This window comes from Quercus lobata, chromosome 6 (assembly GCF_001633185.2).
Source record: "Quercus lobata isolate SW786 chromosome 6, ValleyOak3.0 Primary Assembly, whole genome shotgun sequence".
NCBI classification, from domain to species: Eukaryota; Viridiplantae; Streptophyta; class Magnoliopsida; order Fagales; family Fagaceae; genus Quercus; species Quercus lobata.
Genome location: NC_044909.1, coordinates 35058899 through 35075231, shown reverse-complemented (window position 1 = coordinate 35075231; position 16333 = coordinate 35058899). Strand labels below are relative to the sequence as shown.

The window sequence follows — 16333 nt, the reverse complement described above, 5'->3', positions numbered from 1 at the left end:
TTGATGCGAAAATGAAGATAGCTTGAGTTATATTCATTCTCTTCTAAACTTTAAAGCCTCTATCTACTTCAGTGGAGTATATTATTTGCTTCATCCCACTCTGCTGTGTTGTTGCTACCTGTATTTTAAAATCGGCAGTATGGGGCCAACAAATAATTTCCTCCAAGTTGATGTCTCTGATTCCTGAACTCATTAGTCTCTACCTGTCCCCCTATTAAGTGCATCGATCAAATTATACTAATTACATATTAATGGCTTAAACATTGCAGCGACTAGACAACTGGTTGATCCAGACTTGTCTCTTGTTTTTGCCAATACTAACGAATTCACCTTTCAAAATTTCTAGCAAGATGAAAATCAATTACTTATTCTACACCACTATAACTTTCCAAACAATCAAGCCTATCATTATATCGACTCACCAGTGGAAAGTTAACGATGTCCTGCAAAAAATAGTGACTTCATTGTCTTACAAAGGAATGACTGTGTGGAAGATCTGAACTTTTGTCACTCTACTTTGTCATGCGTAGAAATTCCTCAAGGGTTGAAGTAAGACAAAATAAGGTTTATGATAGGCGATCTGTGTCCTGGAAAAACAGCAAGTTCATTGTCTCACAAAAGGTGCAACTGTCTAGATAATCTGAACTGTTTTCACTCTACTTTTTCAGGTGTCGAAACTCCTCAAAGGTTGTAGTAGACACAAAAGAAGGTGGTGAATGCAAATTAAAAAATGTACTCTTCTAGCAATGGTCTTGCATATATCATATGAACTCAGAAGCCTGTGTATTAATGACCAAAGCAATCACATGGCCGCCAGTTTTCCACAAAAAGGATTCTAGTAAGTTTGTGTCACACCCTCTTCATTATTTAAATTCCAGCATCAATCACCAATAGTTACCACAAGAGCATGCCCCATCACTAAAGTGGTGAAATCTCATGTTATCCCTGACAACAATCTCCCTCCCCATGACTTGGGATGCACTACACATGAATGCATGGCAATCTTCACATATTCTTAGGTTCTTCATGATCTTAATGGTGCAACCTGCATCTGAACTGAGCAGCCCATATGCCAAAGCTAGCTTCTCACTGTGATTCATTAGTATACGCTTCTTTTCATCATCACTTAGATCATAAGTGACAGACCCTAGGTTTGGCTGGTACCCTTTAGCCGTCAATCTGTCCAGAAGATCTGCCAATGCCCACTTTATCTCACTGGATTGTGGATGGTTCATATCACCTGCAAAAAACTCATGAACTACCCCTTCTTTTGATTCAACCCAGCTACATCCAGGATTCTTTTTAAAACCCTTTTCTCTCATCAAGATTCTCAGCCTTGAAACATCATCCCACCTTCTTGCCGATGCATATATATTAGATAGCAAAATATAGTTTCCAATACCATTGGGTTCTAGTTCAAATAGATGGTTAGCAGCAATCTGAGCAATGTCAGGATTCCCATAAATGCGACAAGCTCCAAGCAGTGCTCCCCACACGCCTCCATGGGGCTCCATCGGCATTGTTTCAATAAGTTCAAGTGCATCTTCCAAGCGTCCAGCACGACCAAGGAGATCAACCATGCAAGCATAGTGATCTGCTGATGGAGCAACACCAAAACATTTTTCCATGGTTGCAAATAATTGCCGACCTTGTTCCACCAAACCCGCATGGCTGCATGCTGTAAGCACCCCAATAAAAGTGACCTTGTTGGGTCTTATCTCAGTCTTCAACATCTCATGAAACAATTGCATTGCTGCATGCGCACGACCATGCATGGCAAACCCCACAATCATTGAACTATAAGAAAACACATTCCTTTCCTTCATTCCTTCAAAAATATTATAAGCCTCCTCCACACTCCCACACTTTGAGTACATATCTATCAACGCAGATCCCACAACAACATTCTCAGTCGGCCCAAATCCATATCTCGCAGCAACATCCTGAACCCAGTTCGCATACTTAGCCACACCCAGTAGTGCACAAGCCGAAATGACACCAACAATTGTAACCTCATCTGTCTTCACACCCGAATCCTGCATTCTCTGAAAGCAATCCAAAGCCTCCCTCGGCCTACCATTCTGAGCATACCCTGTGACCATTGCAGTCCACGCCACCATATCCTTCACGGGCAATCCACTAAACAATTCCCTCGCAGAATCCATATCCCCACTCTTAGCATACGCAACAATCAACTCAGTCCAAGAAACCACATCCCTCTCAGACATTTCATCAAACACCTTGCGTGCACACTCCAAAAACCCGCATTTCACATACATATCAATCATAGTATTACCAACATACAAATCAGAAGCAAACCCACCAATCAAAATCGTCTGGGCATGAACCTGACGCCCCAAACCCACATCCAGAACAGCACCACAAGCTTTAAAAAGCGCTGAAAATGTAAAAGACACTGGCCCAGTACCTTCACTTCTCATACGATTATACAACACAACTGACTCCGAAAAGGGTCCTTGAGTAGCGTAACCACGAATGAGTGCAGTCCAGAGAAATGGGTTTGGGTACTTAACCTGATGAAATACAAGACGAGGGTAAGAGTGAACTGGGACATCGAGTTTAGTAAGCATACGTATAAGCTTAGTGAGAACGTAGCAGCATTGGTCGAGACCCTTACGGAGGATATGGGCGTGGACTTGTTTGATTTGAGTGAGGTGGGTACAGCCATGGAGAACAGAGATGAGGTGTGACTCGAAAAGCTTTCGTTGCTGAAGCTGAGAGAAAGGTATGAAGATATGAGTAGTAGTAGTACTTTGTGGGTGTCGTTGCAAAAGCTTGCTGGGATTGGGAATAGCTGTGATGGAGAATTTGCGGGAGAGAGTGACCATTACACAATCCAATTCCCTGTTGATGATAGTGCAGCGCTCGCAGACTCAACGATGGCGGCATAGCAATGCGCGATAGAAAATTTTGTGAATTTGTGAGCATCCAAAACGGTGCGTCCAAAGGGAATAGTTAAACTAGGAAAAAAATGAAATAAAAATACAAAAAGACCCTTGGTTTGGAACTTCGGATCAATTTCAAAAAACATACTAGAATTCTATAAATAAAAAAAAAAACATATTAGAAAACTAACATATTGAGACTCGAGTTATGTGAGAGGAACTTGACCCCTTCACTAAACTTGAGTTTCAAAACCTTGAGATACTAGTTTGTAAAATAGTTTTACAAACTTGACAACTAACTAAATTGTTACAAAAATAATGTTAAATAGCAAATTTCCTTAGCTCTCAAAATAACCAAATCCCTCAAACAATTTCATTAGTTAGTAAGGTTTTGAAACTATTTAGCAATATAACAAATCGAGTATCACATACTCGATTTATATGAAAATTCCGTGAAAATTGAGTCTATGAGACTCGAGTTTTGCAACAAAACCCAAAAATCATAAAACACCGTACACAAGCAAACAAGCAGAAAACAAACATCAACGAAGAAAAAAAAGTAGAGAAAGAGGAACCCAAAACAGAAACCAACGAAGACAAAAAAGCAAAGAGATCAAACAAAAACCCAAAACACGAAGACAAAAAACAAAGAAAGAGGAACCCATAAACCCATGAAGACAAAAAACAGAGAGATTTGGGTTTGTTGTTTTTGCTGAAAATCAGAGGGCGTGGGTTTGCTGAAGATCGTGTGGAATTTGGGTTTGCAGGATCTACAAAAAACAGAGAGATTTGGGTTTATTGTTTTTGGGTTTGTGGGATCTTTGTTGTGCGTGAGTGCCACGCTTGTTTCAATATGGAACTCGAGTGTTTGACTCTCGAGTATGAAACTCGACTCTTATTGACTCGATTTCAAAGAGCAAAATCGACAGTAAGGGACTTGATTTGTTAGATTTCTAAATAGTTTCAAAACCTTGCTAATTAATGAAATTGTTTTAAGGATTTGGTTATTTTGAAAAAAAAAATAAAAATTCCCAACTTCTTTGCCGCAATTGTGATGTGGCCAAGTATGAGGGATGAAGAAAAAATTGTGGGTTAATGTGTAAGTAATAAGTAACTGCTCATAATATGCCGCGTCAAAGTTGTGACAAAAATTTGTGAAATAGTACGTGGCAAGTAGTCATTAGTGCTTTCAGTAAGATTAGGCAAACTTGCCCTCAAACTGGTATTTGTTCATGCTCTGCCAGATTGTCCATAGATTGACATCTTAATTTGTCATTTTTATTCCTAAGGTCAATAAACCCTGTACTATGCGTTTCAAGAGGATTTTAATTTTTATAATGCAATTTATTTTTCTCTTTTTTTGTTTTCTGCCATTTCCCTTCATTTCCCCCAATCTGATAGCCGGTGTCCCTATTATCCAATCTAAATTTTATTTTTTCTTTTGTATAATTGTGCCTGACTAAAATTTTCATATACTGGGATCGGTGCTTTTAGTTTGACTGAAAAATAGTGAGCTTTGAGGTTGGGGAGAGCACTATGTTTGGGACGGCGATTAGATATATGGCGACGAAACCGAAGCCGAAGATGAAACCTATAGAGCTGAAAACTCCACCGGAGCAAACTCAGACCATAACAAGGGTCATATTCGACATCGTCAAGGAGCATGGTCCTCTCACCATTGGCGACACCTGGGATCGGGTTAAGGTACTTTCATCTTCCTCCTTTTTCTCTCTTTTATATGAATCTTTTGTTCTTATTGTGAAAAGTATTAATAGAAACGGCTTTTTGATTGCATAAAAGGCTGTAGAGAAGGAGATTGGGCAGTCCAGTAATTTTAATCCCAAGGGTTGTGAAAATTAGTTGTACCCTATTCTCAATTTTGCTTCAAATATAGTTTCTGAGGTTTTTGGTCAAGTTGATTTGTACAAATTTAAAGGATAAAAGATGTTGGTTCATTCCCATTTGAAACTGCTTGATGTGAAAAATGTTGATTGTGTAAACGGTTATTGGTATTCAGTTCAATATCACAAGTATGCACCAGGTTGAGAATTAGACAAGTAAATGATTAGGCCGTGTCAAGCAAATGAATGCCATGGCAATGGTTATGCTATGCACAAGTCGTATTATGTTTCTCTAATGTAGGATGAGCTATTAGTTTACCTGTATAAATGTGTGGTAGTATCAAGCATAGTGCAAACTTGGAAAGTCTGTGATTTGAATGTTTTTGGTCTCATTTGTAGAACCTATGACAATAGGATAGTCTTTTTGGTTTGTTGCATTGGATGCATATGGATTATTGGGCAGAAACGCTTAGCTCAAGTTGGGAAGTGCTATTCGTATTGCTCTTCCTTTTTGCAATGAATTTCTCTTTTATGTTTTTCGTTCAAGATCTGTCCATGCCTTAACTATCCTTCTGCATTCCCCGTCTTAGTTTCTTGACACCGAAAGTTTATCTTCTGCAAATTTTCAAAATGCTTTTGACTGATTCACGTGTTAAATCATTTTCAGGAAGTTGGTTTGAGAGGATTGACAAGCAAGAGGCACATGAAAATAGTGTTGAGATGGATGAGAGAGAGGCAGAAGCTTAGGCTAATATGCAACCATAAAGGGCCTCACAAACAATTTCTATATACGACTTGGTTCACAAAATCCAACATCAACCAGGCAAAACCAGATAATAATCCCTCACAACCAAAATTCCCTTAAAATTGATGTGTTATTAATAAGCAGCTTGCTCAAGAATTTTTACTTTTTTTCCAGTCCACAATTACTTTGCACAATCATAAATGTAGAACTACAGGCTAAATGCCACAACAGAGAAGTGCTTGATTGTAATTTCACTCTTTTCAGTGCATATAGTTGCTGTTTGAGTTATATTTGTTGATTGGTCAGTTCTTATCCAGTTTATGTTTATGCTGTTCAGGCTGCTATGATTCTGAATATATAGTTTCATGGGCAAAAGGCAAGTGTCTGAGGGGAGAGGATATGTTTCCTCTGAACGCCAAAAATACCTTGTTGCATGGTGAAATGCTTGTGGCCTTGTGCAACTAACTATTATGGGAGGATTTGCTTTACGCGAATGCCCAAGGTGTCTTCTATTAAGGCCATTTTCAAGTACTTCAAATCCACGAACAAGGTGTGGGTGTGTACTATTGAATAAGGGAACCAACATATTTGTACCGTTGATTGTGGAGTTGCTTAACATGGCGACTTTCAGTATATTTCCATTGCACTCAAGGACTCCGGCCAAGCAGTATCAGTGAGGGAGATAATTAGCTAGGAACAATATGACTTGTTCAAGGGCCATCTCTGAAGGATTTTGGCGTGTTCTATCTCAAAGGAGGAGTTGCTTAGAAGCATATAGGTTGGAGTTGGAGGGCAAAAATGGCCAAATATATTCAAGGGCCATCTCTGAAGGATTTTGGCGTGTTCTATCTCAAAGGAGGAGTTGCTTAGAAGCGTATAGGTTGGAGTTGGAGGGCAAAATGGCCAAATACTATATTTGGCCGAAATAATTAATGTTATACCATTATATACGAAATATTTAGCAATTTACCATTGTCTTGAAACTTGAGTTTATGAAAATAGAGTTCCAAAAATATGTGACACCATGCCTGTAATATAAAACTTGAGCTCTTGAAGCTCGAGTTCTTTAAAAAGATTGTTATTGAAAAAACATTTAACTGGTTCTTTTTTAAATAACACTAACATTTTGGGTATTTCTAAAGAATGAATCTTCTTGTAACTTGAAAGTTCCACCTATTTACTTTTTCCCCAATTCCCATATGTATCCATGTGAAAGCACTCACATCCTCAGCTACTTTTAATTAATTCCCTTTAGTCTTCCTTTTACTTCCAGTCTTTCTTCCTCAGTTCCTCAGCAATAGCTGCAATACCGTGGGTCTCTCTGGTTTGTCCTCTTCTTCCTCCTTTTCTTCTTCATTTTCTTCCTCTCACCCCCCCCCCCCCCCTCCTCCTTTCACATGTAAAACCGCCACTGCTTCATCTTGCCCTTTTTTTTTCACCTTCTCTGTTCATAGCTTCATACATGTATGTATTTGTGTGTACACACACACACACACATATATATATATATATATATATATATTAGTGAGATTTGAAAGGGTCTAGGAGTGAGGGAGACTGGAGCTTTGTTCTGACCTAGATCGAAAAATTGACAAAAAAAAAGCTTAAAATGGTGTCCCAAAATTAGAAAATTTCATCGTCAGCGAACTTGAAATTTATACAAAAGCACAAAACTCGAATTTTGTAAACTCAAGTTCCATAAAATTTAATTCTAAATTTCAGGTTAGAGGGTGCCACCGTGACAGTTTTTTATGAAACTCGATTTTTGATGCTTAAGTTACATGTCAAACTCAAGTTTCACAAACTCGAGCTTTAAAAAGGTGGTAATCACTAATTATTTCTCAAACAATGGTAGAACACTATTTATTTCGGCCAAAGATGATATTTGGCCATTTTCGCCAGAATTGGAGCAACGTGATAACATCTACTTGGTATTGGATCACGGATGATTTGTGGGATAATAATGACCCCAATTTATTGGTCAATTTCACTCAAGAAGTGTTGAGATATGGGAGGTTGGCTCAGGCGAATGCAGGGTAAGCAAATGCCCTCCAAATAAAATCGTTGATGAATGCAAAACATGATCCAAAAAAATGTAAAAAAACCATTTGATTTAGACGACAATGGACAGCTCGCTGGTTATAATATTGCATCTTCTTCCTTGTATTACAACCAAAAGCAGAAATTCCGCATACATTTCAAGTCAAAAAGTTCTCCATCATTTCCATCAAAAAAGTTCTCTTCATTACCGTAATTTAAGAAAGAAGAGATTAAGGGCCAACTACACCCTACGAGCAGGGGCCACGATAGTGCCCATCTAGGTGAAAGTTGGGGCTTTCTAAGAGTTTCTTCATAATTAAACTGCCAACATTTTGCATTACAATGCTTGTAAAGCAGATCCCAGAGAAGAAACATGTCCATAATGCCAGAACTGATGCATTAATCAAGCACACCATAGCAATTAGAAAATAATAAGGAGAAGCATTTTGTAATTTTGAAATCAGTTTCAAATCATTGGCCTATTGCCATGAGATGACAAACTATAAGAATAAAAATTTCCCATGCTATACAAAAACTATATGAACAGGCCACTAGCTCAATTTCTTATCTATACATAATCTACAGCCCTTTCAAAATTCGGAGTATAGAAGGCAACCTGGGGTAGGTTTTGGCCACTACCACAAGAATATTGATCTCTCAATTTAGCTTAAACACATAGGGTTCTACTTGACAGTTAAGGGGCCTTCCAAAGCATCAAGAATGTGAGCTGGTCTTTGACTTATGCAACACTTCCTTCAGAACTGCAGCAATTCGATGAGCCATGTGGTGCTCTAAAAACATTTCTTTGACCCTCTTGTAGCCTCTCTTCCCCATCGTGAGCCTCCTCTCAACATGAGTAGCGAGTTTGACAATATTTTTGGCAAGTGGAGTAATCCCTTCTTTCCCAATAGGATGCAACAAACCTGTTGTCCCATTCACTACAATCTCTGTGGTGCCACCTGCCGCTGTTCCCTGACAAAGGTTTTGAAAATAAAGCAACAATATATTCCGTTAGTGCTTCAGATTCAGATAAGAATTCTAGCTAGAGCCTTAGGAGATGCATATTGAAAAGTAAAAAAATGGAATTAATTACCAGTACAGGCAGCTGAAATGCCATAGCTTCGATGGTTATCCTACCAAAGCACTCTCCACGTGCCTACATAGAATAAGAACAAATTTTTTGAAAAAGAAAAGGTAAAAAGGAAAAGAAAGGACTAATTCCTAGTAGGGAACAAGGATGCATCAACACATAATAATCATAAATGTAATCTCACTTATTTGTTCTAAGGAAAATCTATTTTAAATTATAAAAAAAAAAAAAGAAAAAAAGAAAAAGAAAAAAAGAGGATAGACTAATATTGTAATGTTAATTGACAGCAACTTTATCCACCATTAGCCTCATAATGATGCTGTTGCTGTTGTTTAGAATCAACCATCAAAACAGAAATAACCAATGTACACATGATAATTGCAAAAAGAACAACAAACAAAGAAGCAATATGAGATACATAACAAATCCACTAATGTAGAGCGAGGGGTCAGGCAATGATGTGATGGCAAGTGCCTTCCACAAAAAGCAGCAGGTGAGAGAGAGAATGCTATGAGCATAGGAAGATTACCTGGGAATTCTGCACAAGAACATCAATCGCAGCTAGATAAGGGGCTACTGTTAGAGTTTTATTTACAAAGTGAACTCGATCTTGAATTTTCTTCAGCACTACAAAATTACGTAATTCTGATTCAAACTTAGTCTGAGCAGTCATGTCACTTCCAACAATTACTGCATGCATTGTTGGCACCTGCAACTTCTTTTCTTGGATCAATTGCAAGCTTTCATAGAATGAACGCAGAAACAGATCCTGGCCTTTTCCACGTGATACACCTGTAGTTATATTGAGTAATTTAGTTTCAATGAGCTATGCAAATACCAATAACTAGCATAAACCTAAGAAGCATTCTTTTGGTATTAATTTTCCCTCCTTTTTTTTTTTTTTTTTTGTGAAAGAGGGTAAAGGAGGTGGGGTAAAGGATGTGATGGTAAGTAACAGAAATTTCTCATGCACAATAGAAGCAACCACATATGAAAAAGAAATTAGCACTAGCAAACATGCAATTATGGTCAAGCATTTACCAAATAAGCCATGGCAGAGTAAACAAATATAGCCTAGCATGAGACCACATCATTCATTAATTACAGACAGGTGCCTTGATCTGTACAGAAACAGTTGAAATAGCAAAAATCTTGCATGTGATCTCATCAGTGATGAATGCTTACTGTTTATGATGGCAAATAGTAAATCTTCATTTCGCACTCCAAGAGACTCCCTGACATGTTCACGCAAAACCCTTTTAGCTACACCATCTTCAGCAACTTCCATAAGTTCCTTGCTATTTCCAAGGTGAACAACATAGGTCTCAGGCATTTTAATCCTGCAGAAAGAAAATAATTAGATAAGGTTATCCTTAATATTTTATAGAAAAACTATAAAAAAAAAATAAAAAATTGAGGGAAGAAGAACATGAATGATGCATTTGAAAATTTATGACCCATTCAACCCACAGATCCTGCCAGACCTGTATTGAATCAGAGATTGTGTGTGTGGGGGTTCTAGTAATGAATTTGGGTTGGACTTTCATCACCTATTAACCAAAGACTTCAAGTTATGATTTTTGCTTTTCTAAACATCAGCCAGTTTCTAATAAAAAAATTCTATTTCCATACGGACCAAGTTTCCTTTGAAAGGTCATGAGCATCAGGATATGCATTGAATACTACCATACTGGCAAAAGTGATGATTGTCTAACCTCAATAACCATATTAAGGTTATCCTTAATATTTTATAGAAAAAATATAAAAAATTGAGGGAAGAAGAACATGAATGCTGCATTTGAATATTTATGACCCATTCAACCCACCAAACCTGCCAGACCTGTATTGAATCAGAGATTGTGTGTGTGTGGGTTCTAGTAATGAATTTGAGTTGGACCTTCATCACCTATTAACCAAAGCCTACAAGTTATGATTTTTTCTTTTCCAAACATTAGCCAGTTTCTAATAAAAAAATTCTATTTCCATATGGACCAAGTTTCCTTTGAAAGGTCATGAGCATCAGGATATGCATTGAATACTACCATACTGGCAAAAGTGATGATTGTCTAACCTCAATAACCATATTAAGGCAAAGCTAGATGGAAACAGACAGGTAGCAACCAATTAAAAGAGAGCGAGTATCATCATTTGAAAGGAGAAACAGCCACCCCTAAACAAAGAGCAGGTGATGATATTCACTATTGTGGGTCATATGGAATTTTTTATTAGTTGGTAATTTTCTGCTTGGGACATGTTCTTCAATTGAAAATTACCCACTATTGTGGATCAACTACTCTTATCAGATGAGGAACTTTTTCTCCCTTTGAACATGACACCATTATAAGAGCAGGTGCTCCACAATAGTGGGTAATTTTCACTTAAAGAACATGTCCTAAGCAGAAAGTTATATTTAGGTAGTGACCTAGTGGCTTCAATTGTCCCAGGAAGGCAGGAAGTACTATTTTCCAACAAAAATTACTTTTCTCTTTCACCTTTCTTTTTTTTGCATTGGCACTCAATAGAATCACTATCATCAGAAACATGTTGATGGGAATATATCTGCCTCCTTTCTATAATAACAAATGCCCTTAAAGGGTTACATCAATATGTTAGGTATCCTTACTCCATTTTCCAGTTTTTCCAATTTTCATGTTCTTTTTCCATGTAGTAGTCTTTTTTTAATGAAATTTTATCTTACCTATTAAAAAAGAAAAATTTCCCCTGTTTTTCAAATTTGACGACAACCTCCCTGAAATATTTATGTTTATAAGGTAATAAATTATCTACATCACTTGCCAAAATGCAAAACCCCGCCAAAAATACTAAACACTTCCGTACAAAAGGAAAATTTAGAGGTAGTGACTTTAAGAATTAGCAATACACTTCATAAAATGAAAAAGATAATTCAAATGTCGTTTCTTCAAACTTGATATCTGAAAGTAAAGGCTTTATAAGAACCAAAAATACAAGTATACTGACTTGCCTAGGCATCATCTAGGATAAGAACCTATGCATTCATGATGCCATAGCTTTATCATACTTGTGCCTAAGCCATCAGATTTGAAAAGTATAACTAGAACAACATATTCCAACATAGAATATGTACGAGAGAGCAACTAAGTACAGCATTTATAAGAACTAAACTAAGAAAGTTTACATCAACAATTTAAAAGCCTACCTCAAGCGCTCTTGGGTCCTATTCTTCCAGTATTCTGCTGTTACATGTGAATCAATCATAGCACCAGCAACCAAAGGAAGGTGCTTGACATAGTTCAATTTGAAATAATGACCTCGCATTTCATGGATCCACCACAACACCTTCGGGAGAACACGAGGAACATTTTCCTTGAGAATGGTATCTAGCCATTTTCCAGCAACCGCTGTGTTCAAAACAACCAAATCAGCTTTAAGAGCGGTGTCTATAGCTTCCTGACCCTTGGCAGAGAAGACCTAAAAAAATGTTTATGTGAAGGCATAATTAGAAACTAACTCAAAAAACATTAGACAAGTCAATCAAACCTTCAAAATTAGCACCAATTAATACATTGCAAGTCCGTACCATTAAAATTTTAACACTCAAATAACAAGATTGGTTTACTTAAGATAACAACTACAGCATTTGGCCAATAGCAGTATGCCGAATAATAGAAAGGCAGACTGCTTCTACAATCATAAAAGAAACAATATAAAAACATATAGCCACTTGGAATTTGGCTCAAATAGTAATGGGTGTCAAGAATTGGAGTATACCTAGGTTTAATTCTTCAGTCACAAGCAAAGAAAAACATAAAGTATATAAGCCACTATAGGAATTACCTGCACTCCTCGGTTCAACATCTTATGCTCCAAAATATATATCACCCCATCTGCTTCTGATGTCTTTTGGATTGTAATCCAACAAACTTCGGTACCAACGCTTCTTAACAAAAATGCCAGCTCCATCAACAACAATGGTCCGCCTTAAAGAGAATTAACAAAAAGGAAATGAATAGTTAAAATCACAAGATAAGGTGAAAGAAGATACCCATGTGGCAAACATGATGAGCTCAAACGTAATAATGTGTTTGTGAACAAACATATACAACAATGAAAAAAATGCAACTACCCCTCGAAATATTTACCAAAAAAATGAATAAAAATCCTTTGTCCTATTTTCCGTGTTCCACTTTATAATGTACCAATTGCGACTTGCCACACATAAATTTTTCTTTCCTCATAAAATAACAGTCTAAAATGAAAAAAAAATCTCTCTCTCTCTCTCTCTCTCTCTCTCTCTCTCTCTCTCTCACACACACACACACACACACACATACATGGTTTGCAGTCATTCCAAACCGTTCTGAACACTAAGACACTGTCTCTAAACAAAGTCAATGGTAGTACAAGTTAAGCAATTGAGTTATGCAGAAGATAAATTAGTGAATTTGGCTAAAACAAAGACAAGAACGAGAATGAGAGAGTACCAGAAAGAGAGAGCTCGTGGGAGACAAGGAGGACGAGTTTGGACTTCATGAAAGCGAGTGGACTCGGCGTGTTCCCGATCGGCGAGGCCGATTTAACGTTACCCGGCTTCTCCAATACAGAGAGGTGGCTCCGATCGCAGGAGGAGTCGAAGGCGGATCTGATGAAGAAGGCGATCAAGGTGGAGATGGAGAGCATAAGAAGGAGAGGCAAGAGCCATCGCTTGTGAAAGTGCAACGACGCCCAACCAGAACCGTTGGAGTGCGAGTGCTGCAGCTGCTTCGCCATTTCTAGGGTTTCGCGCGAGCTTCGTTAGGAGGAGCTTCGGCATTTTAGGGTTTCGAATTGGGAGACTTTGCACATTTGGCTATGTGGATTGGACACTTGTAAAGTGTAAAGAGGGGTTTGGGTTTTGAAATTGGAATGTGTTTTTTGACTGTGGTTGTTTTTATTCGATGTTTTTTTTTGGAACTCGGAATAGAATAGGCAAATGGAATTGGAATGAATGAAAACACTACTGTGCGTGAAGTATGAAATGAATTAACGCTGTTTGACTCTTTGAGAGGGGGAGAGCGTTCTTTCAAGTTTCCTGTTTCAGAATCAGAATATTGTAGGTTTGTTCATTTTCTCGAAAAAAAAGGCTGACTTTTTCAATTTGTTACGTCGAAATTATGGGCTCGAGATTGTTTTGGGCAATAATATTATCCAACAATTTACCCGTCCAGTTATTTATCCATTATCCCGTCAACTTAAAAAAGAAATTGATTTCTATTTTGGTTTCCATTTAAATTTTTTTTTATCATAAAACGACTTATTAATTAGTAGTTTTTTTTTTTTTTTTTAGTGAAATGACAAATAAGTAACGTGATCTTTTATATAATTTCTTGTAAGGGATTGATGTTTCAACTTTCAGTGCAAAATTGGCTGATAAAATAACTTTTTTTTTTTTTTTAAGTACTTTTATTGATCAGCCCACGTAGAGGAACAACAAAAAGGAGAGGGCCTGTCGCTATGAATACTCAGATTTAAGCTTACTTGTGTGTTTGGAAATATGTAGTTTTTGATAACTTATTTACATATTATACATTAACAAATCTAGTTTTTTTATTAACTTTTTTGTTAATTATGTGAAAACATAACCTAAAAGTTGGCTCTTTTTTTTTTAAGAAAATAAATAGTTTTTTTTTTTTTATTAAAAGAAACTAAAAATCTATTCTCTTACTTAACTTAACTGACATAGTACACTTTTTAATTCGAGGAAGAAAACCAATAAATAACAAAACAAAACTAGATTTCCATTACTACTTCCTTATTATTAATTTTAGAGTAAGTGGCAAAAATTCAATATAAAATTTGTAATTTTTTGGTACCTGCACTTTAAACCAACAATTATAAAAACTTGTGATCATCACCCTAACCATTGCTAACCTTGCAATAACATTTTACCTACATCGAAGATCATGGCAAACAAGCTTAAAAGAATAAAAAACTTCCAATAATGAGGGGCCTTTGTACCAAATAGAGTATTAAGACAACACCATAGTAGCACATAAGATAACTTGAGCAATGAGGAAATGAAAAGAAAGCAAGATTTTTGTGGAGCCAAACGATTTGGCAAATCACGTTTTGTCTAAAATGTGCGTTAAGGTTTTGTGAACAGCCTATTCAAACGGACTCTTAATTAAAGAGAGTTTGTGTGTGAGAACTAGAGAGAGAATGAGAAAGTTAGCAAGAGAGAGAGAGAGAGAGAGAGGGGTGGGTAAGTATGGGAGTCATTGCTAGGGACAACGACAGCAATTGGTAATGGGCAGAGCTTAAGTCATAGTGGCTAGTCTAATCCAAGAGATAGGTATTAATGAGAATAAATTTGTTGTGATACATTTTATTCATTAACTAGTTGTAGCCGATACGTCTTGCAATGCACTAGAAAGTAACATGATATGGTTTTTCTCTCCTTTTTTATTATTTTAATTTTTTGTAAATATCAAATTTTATAATTATGATAGTTACTAATAGACATTTATTTTGTATAGTTGTGTTTTTATATAGTAATAGAACTATATGTCTATATATATTATAGCATTGCATATTTATTATGATTATATATTTACTTATGAAATTATATATTATACATTAAATGGAGAATTTAAATATAAACATGACATGCCAAGATTTTATTGGAAATTTTAAATATAAAATTTAAATGTTAATTTAATTAAAAATATTTATCAGAATAGTGCCTTAAAACTTATGTGGCACTGTATTATATTATAAATTCATGAAATATTGGCATGTAAGGTTGAGATAAGAGTGTGTAAAACACGATTTTTCACAAGATCTTAATTGATTTTTTTTAAAGAGGATTAATTGAATTTAAACTCATATAAATATTTGATAGAAAGAAATTTAATGGCAAAATTTGCTGAATAGTACTGTAAGGACAAGATCTATACCCTCAGCCCACTAGAGAGGGATGATGGCCCAACAAACCCAAAACAATATATTTGTTAGAAAGTGGATTTTACAGGTAAGACTTAGCAAACTATGTACAGGCCACAAGAGAGTGGATTTGCACTAGACGGATAAGAAAATACAGTTTGAAATGAATAATACTCCTCGGTCAAGTCCAAGGTTGAAGTGTTCTTATATTCTCTTAAGTTTCTTTAAGTACAAGATGTTCTCTTTGTTTTCTTTTTCTCTTCCAATTATTGCATGCTCATTTCTCACAGGGGTCTTTTCTTTATATAGTTTGATTCATCTTCAATCCTAGCCTTCCATCTGTTGATTGTATAAGTGATCTTCTAGATGCTTGTCCCATTAGAGCCCTCCTAAGACCTTTGTGTGTAGTTGTACGGCTCAATATCACTATTCATGCATCATTTCCACATAAATGTGGCCAGTTGGTTAGATGCAGAGTATTTATTGTGATGGTGGCAGCCTTTTTCTCCGATATTTCCTAGTTCACTGTGAATTCTTTTATCTGAAACTTATCCTTAGAAACATAGTTCCCTCTTGCACAGTATCCTCTAGGCAACTGAGCTTCACCCCCCACAATGTTTCTCGAGGAAGTTAGGATCCTTGGGAGACAACTTTTGTTCGTCACTACTTGTCCTTGTCCTCGTCCCTTTGCTCTATAAGCTTATCTTACCGTTCAACCCTCCTCAAGCTACCCTACATCCTCGGGCATGGCCCACTGCCCAATATTCCTACTCGACTCATTTATCCCCACAAGTACCATTTTAGAAATTTT

General features: G+C 36.7%; 3 protein-coding genes across 3 annotated transcripts; 1 reads left to right on the top strand and 2 right to left on the bottom strand.

Moving 5' to 3' along the window:
• Positions 1-2976, bottom strand: LOC115995414 (pentatricopeptide repeat-containing protein At5g44230). The gene has a single exon (XM_031119969.1). The coding sequence runs from the start codon at positions 2847-2849 to the stop codon at positions 885-887; it is 1965 nt and encodes a 654-aa protein (XP_030975829.1). The 5' UTR covers positions 2850-2976; the 3' UTR covers positions 1-884.
• Positions 2977-4145: 1169 nt separating this feature from the next.
• Positions 4146-5797, top strand: LOC115994066. The gene is made up of 2 exons (XM_031118089.1): positions 4146-4610; positions 5415-5797. The coding sequence occupies exons 1-2, from the start codon at positions 4443-4445 to the stop codon at positions 5610-5612; spliced, it is 366 nt and encodes a 121-aa protein (XP_030973949.1). The 5' UTR covers positions 4146-4442; the 3' UTR covers positions 5613-5797.
• Positions 5798-7906: 2109 nt separating this feature from the next.
• On the bottom strand, positions 7907-13714 carry LOC115995410. The gene is made up of 7 exons (XM_031119963.1): positions 13086-13714; positions 12439-12581; positions 11801-12072; positions 9808-9962; positions 9152-9414; positions 8626-8688; positions 7907-8504 (listed from the first exon to the last, which is right to left on the bottom strand). Exons 1-7 carry the CDS (start codon positions 13369-13371, stop codon positions 8247-8249), a joined length of 1440 nt encoding a protein of 479 aa, XP_030975823.1. The 5' UTR covers positions 13372-13714; the 3' UTR covers positions 7907-8246.
• Positions 13715-16333: the final 2619 nt, after the last annotated feature.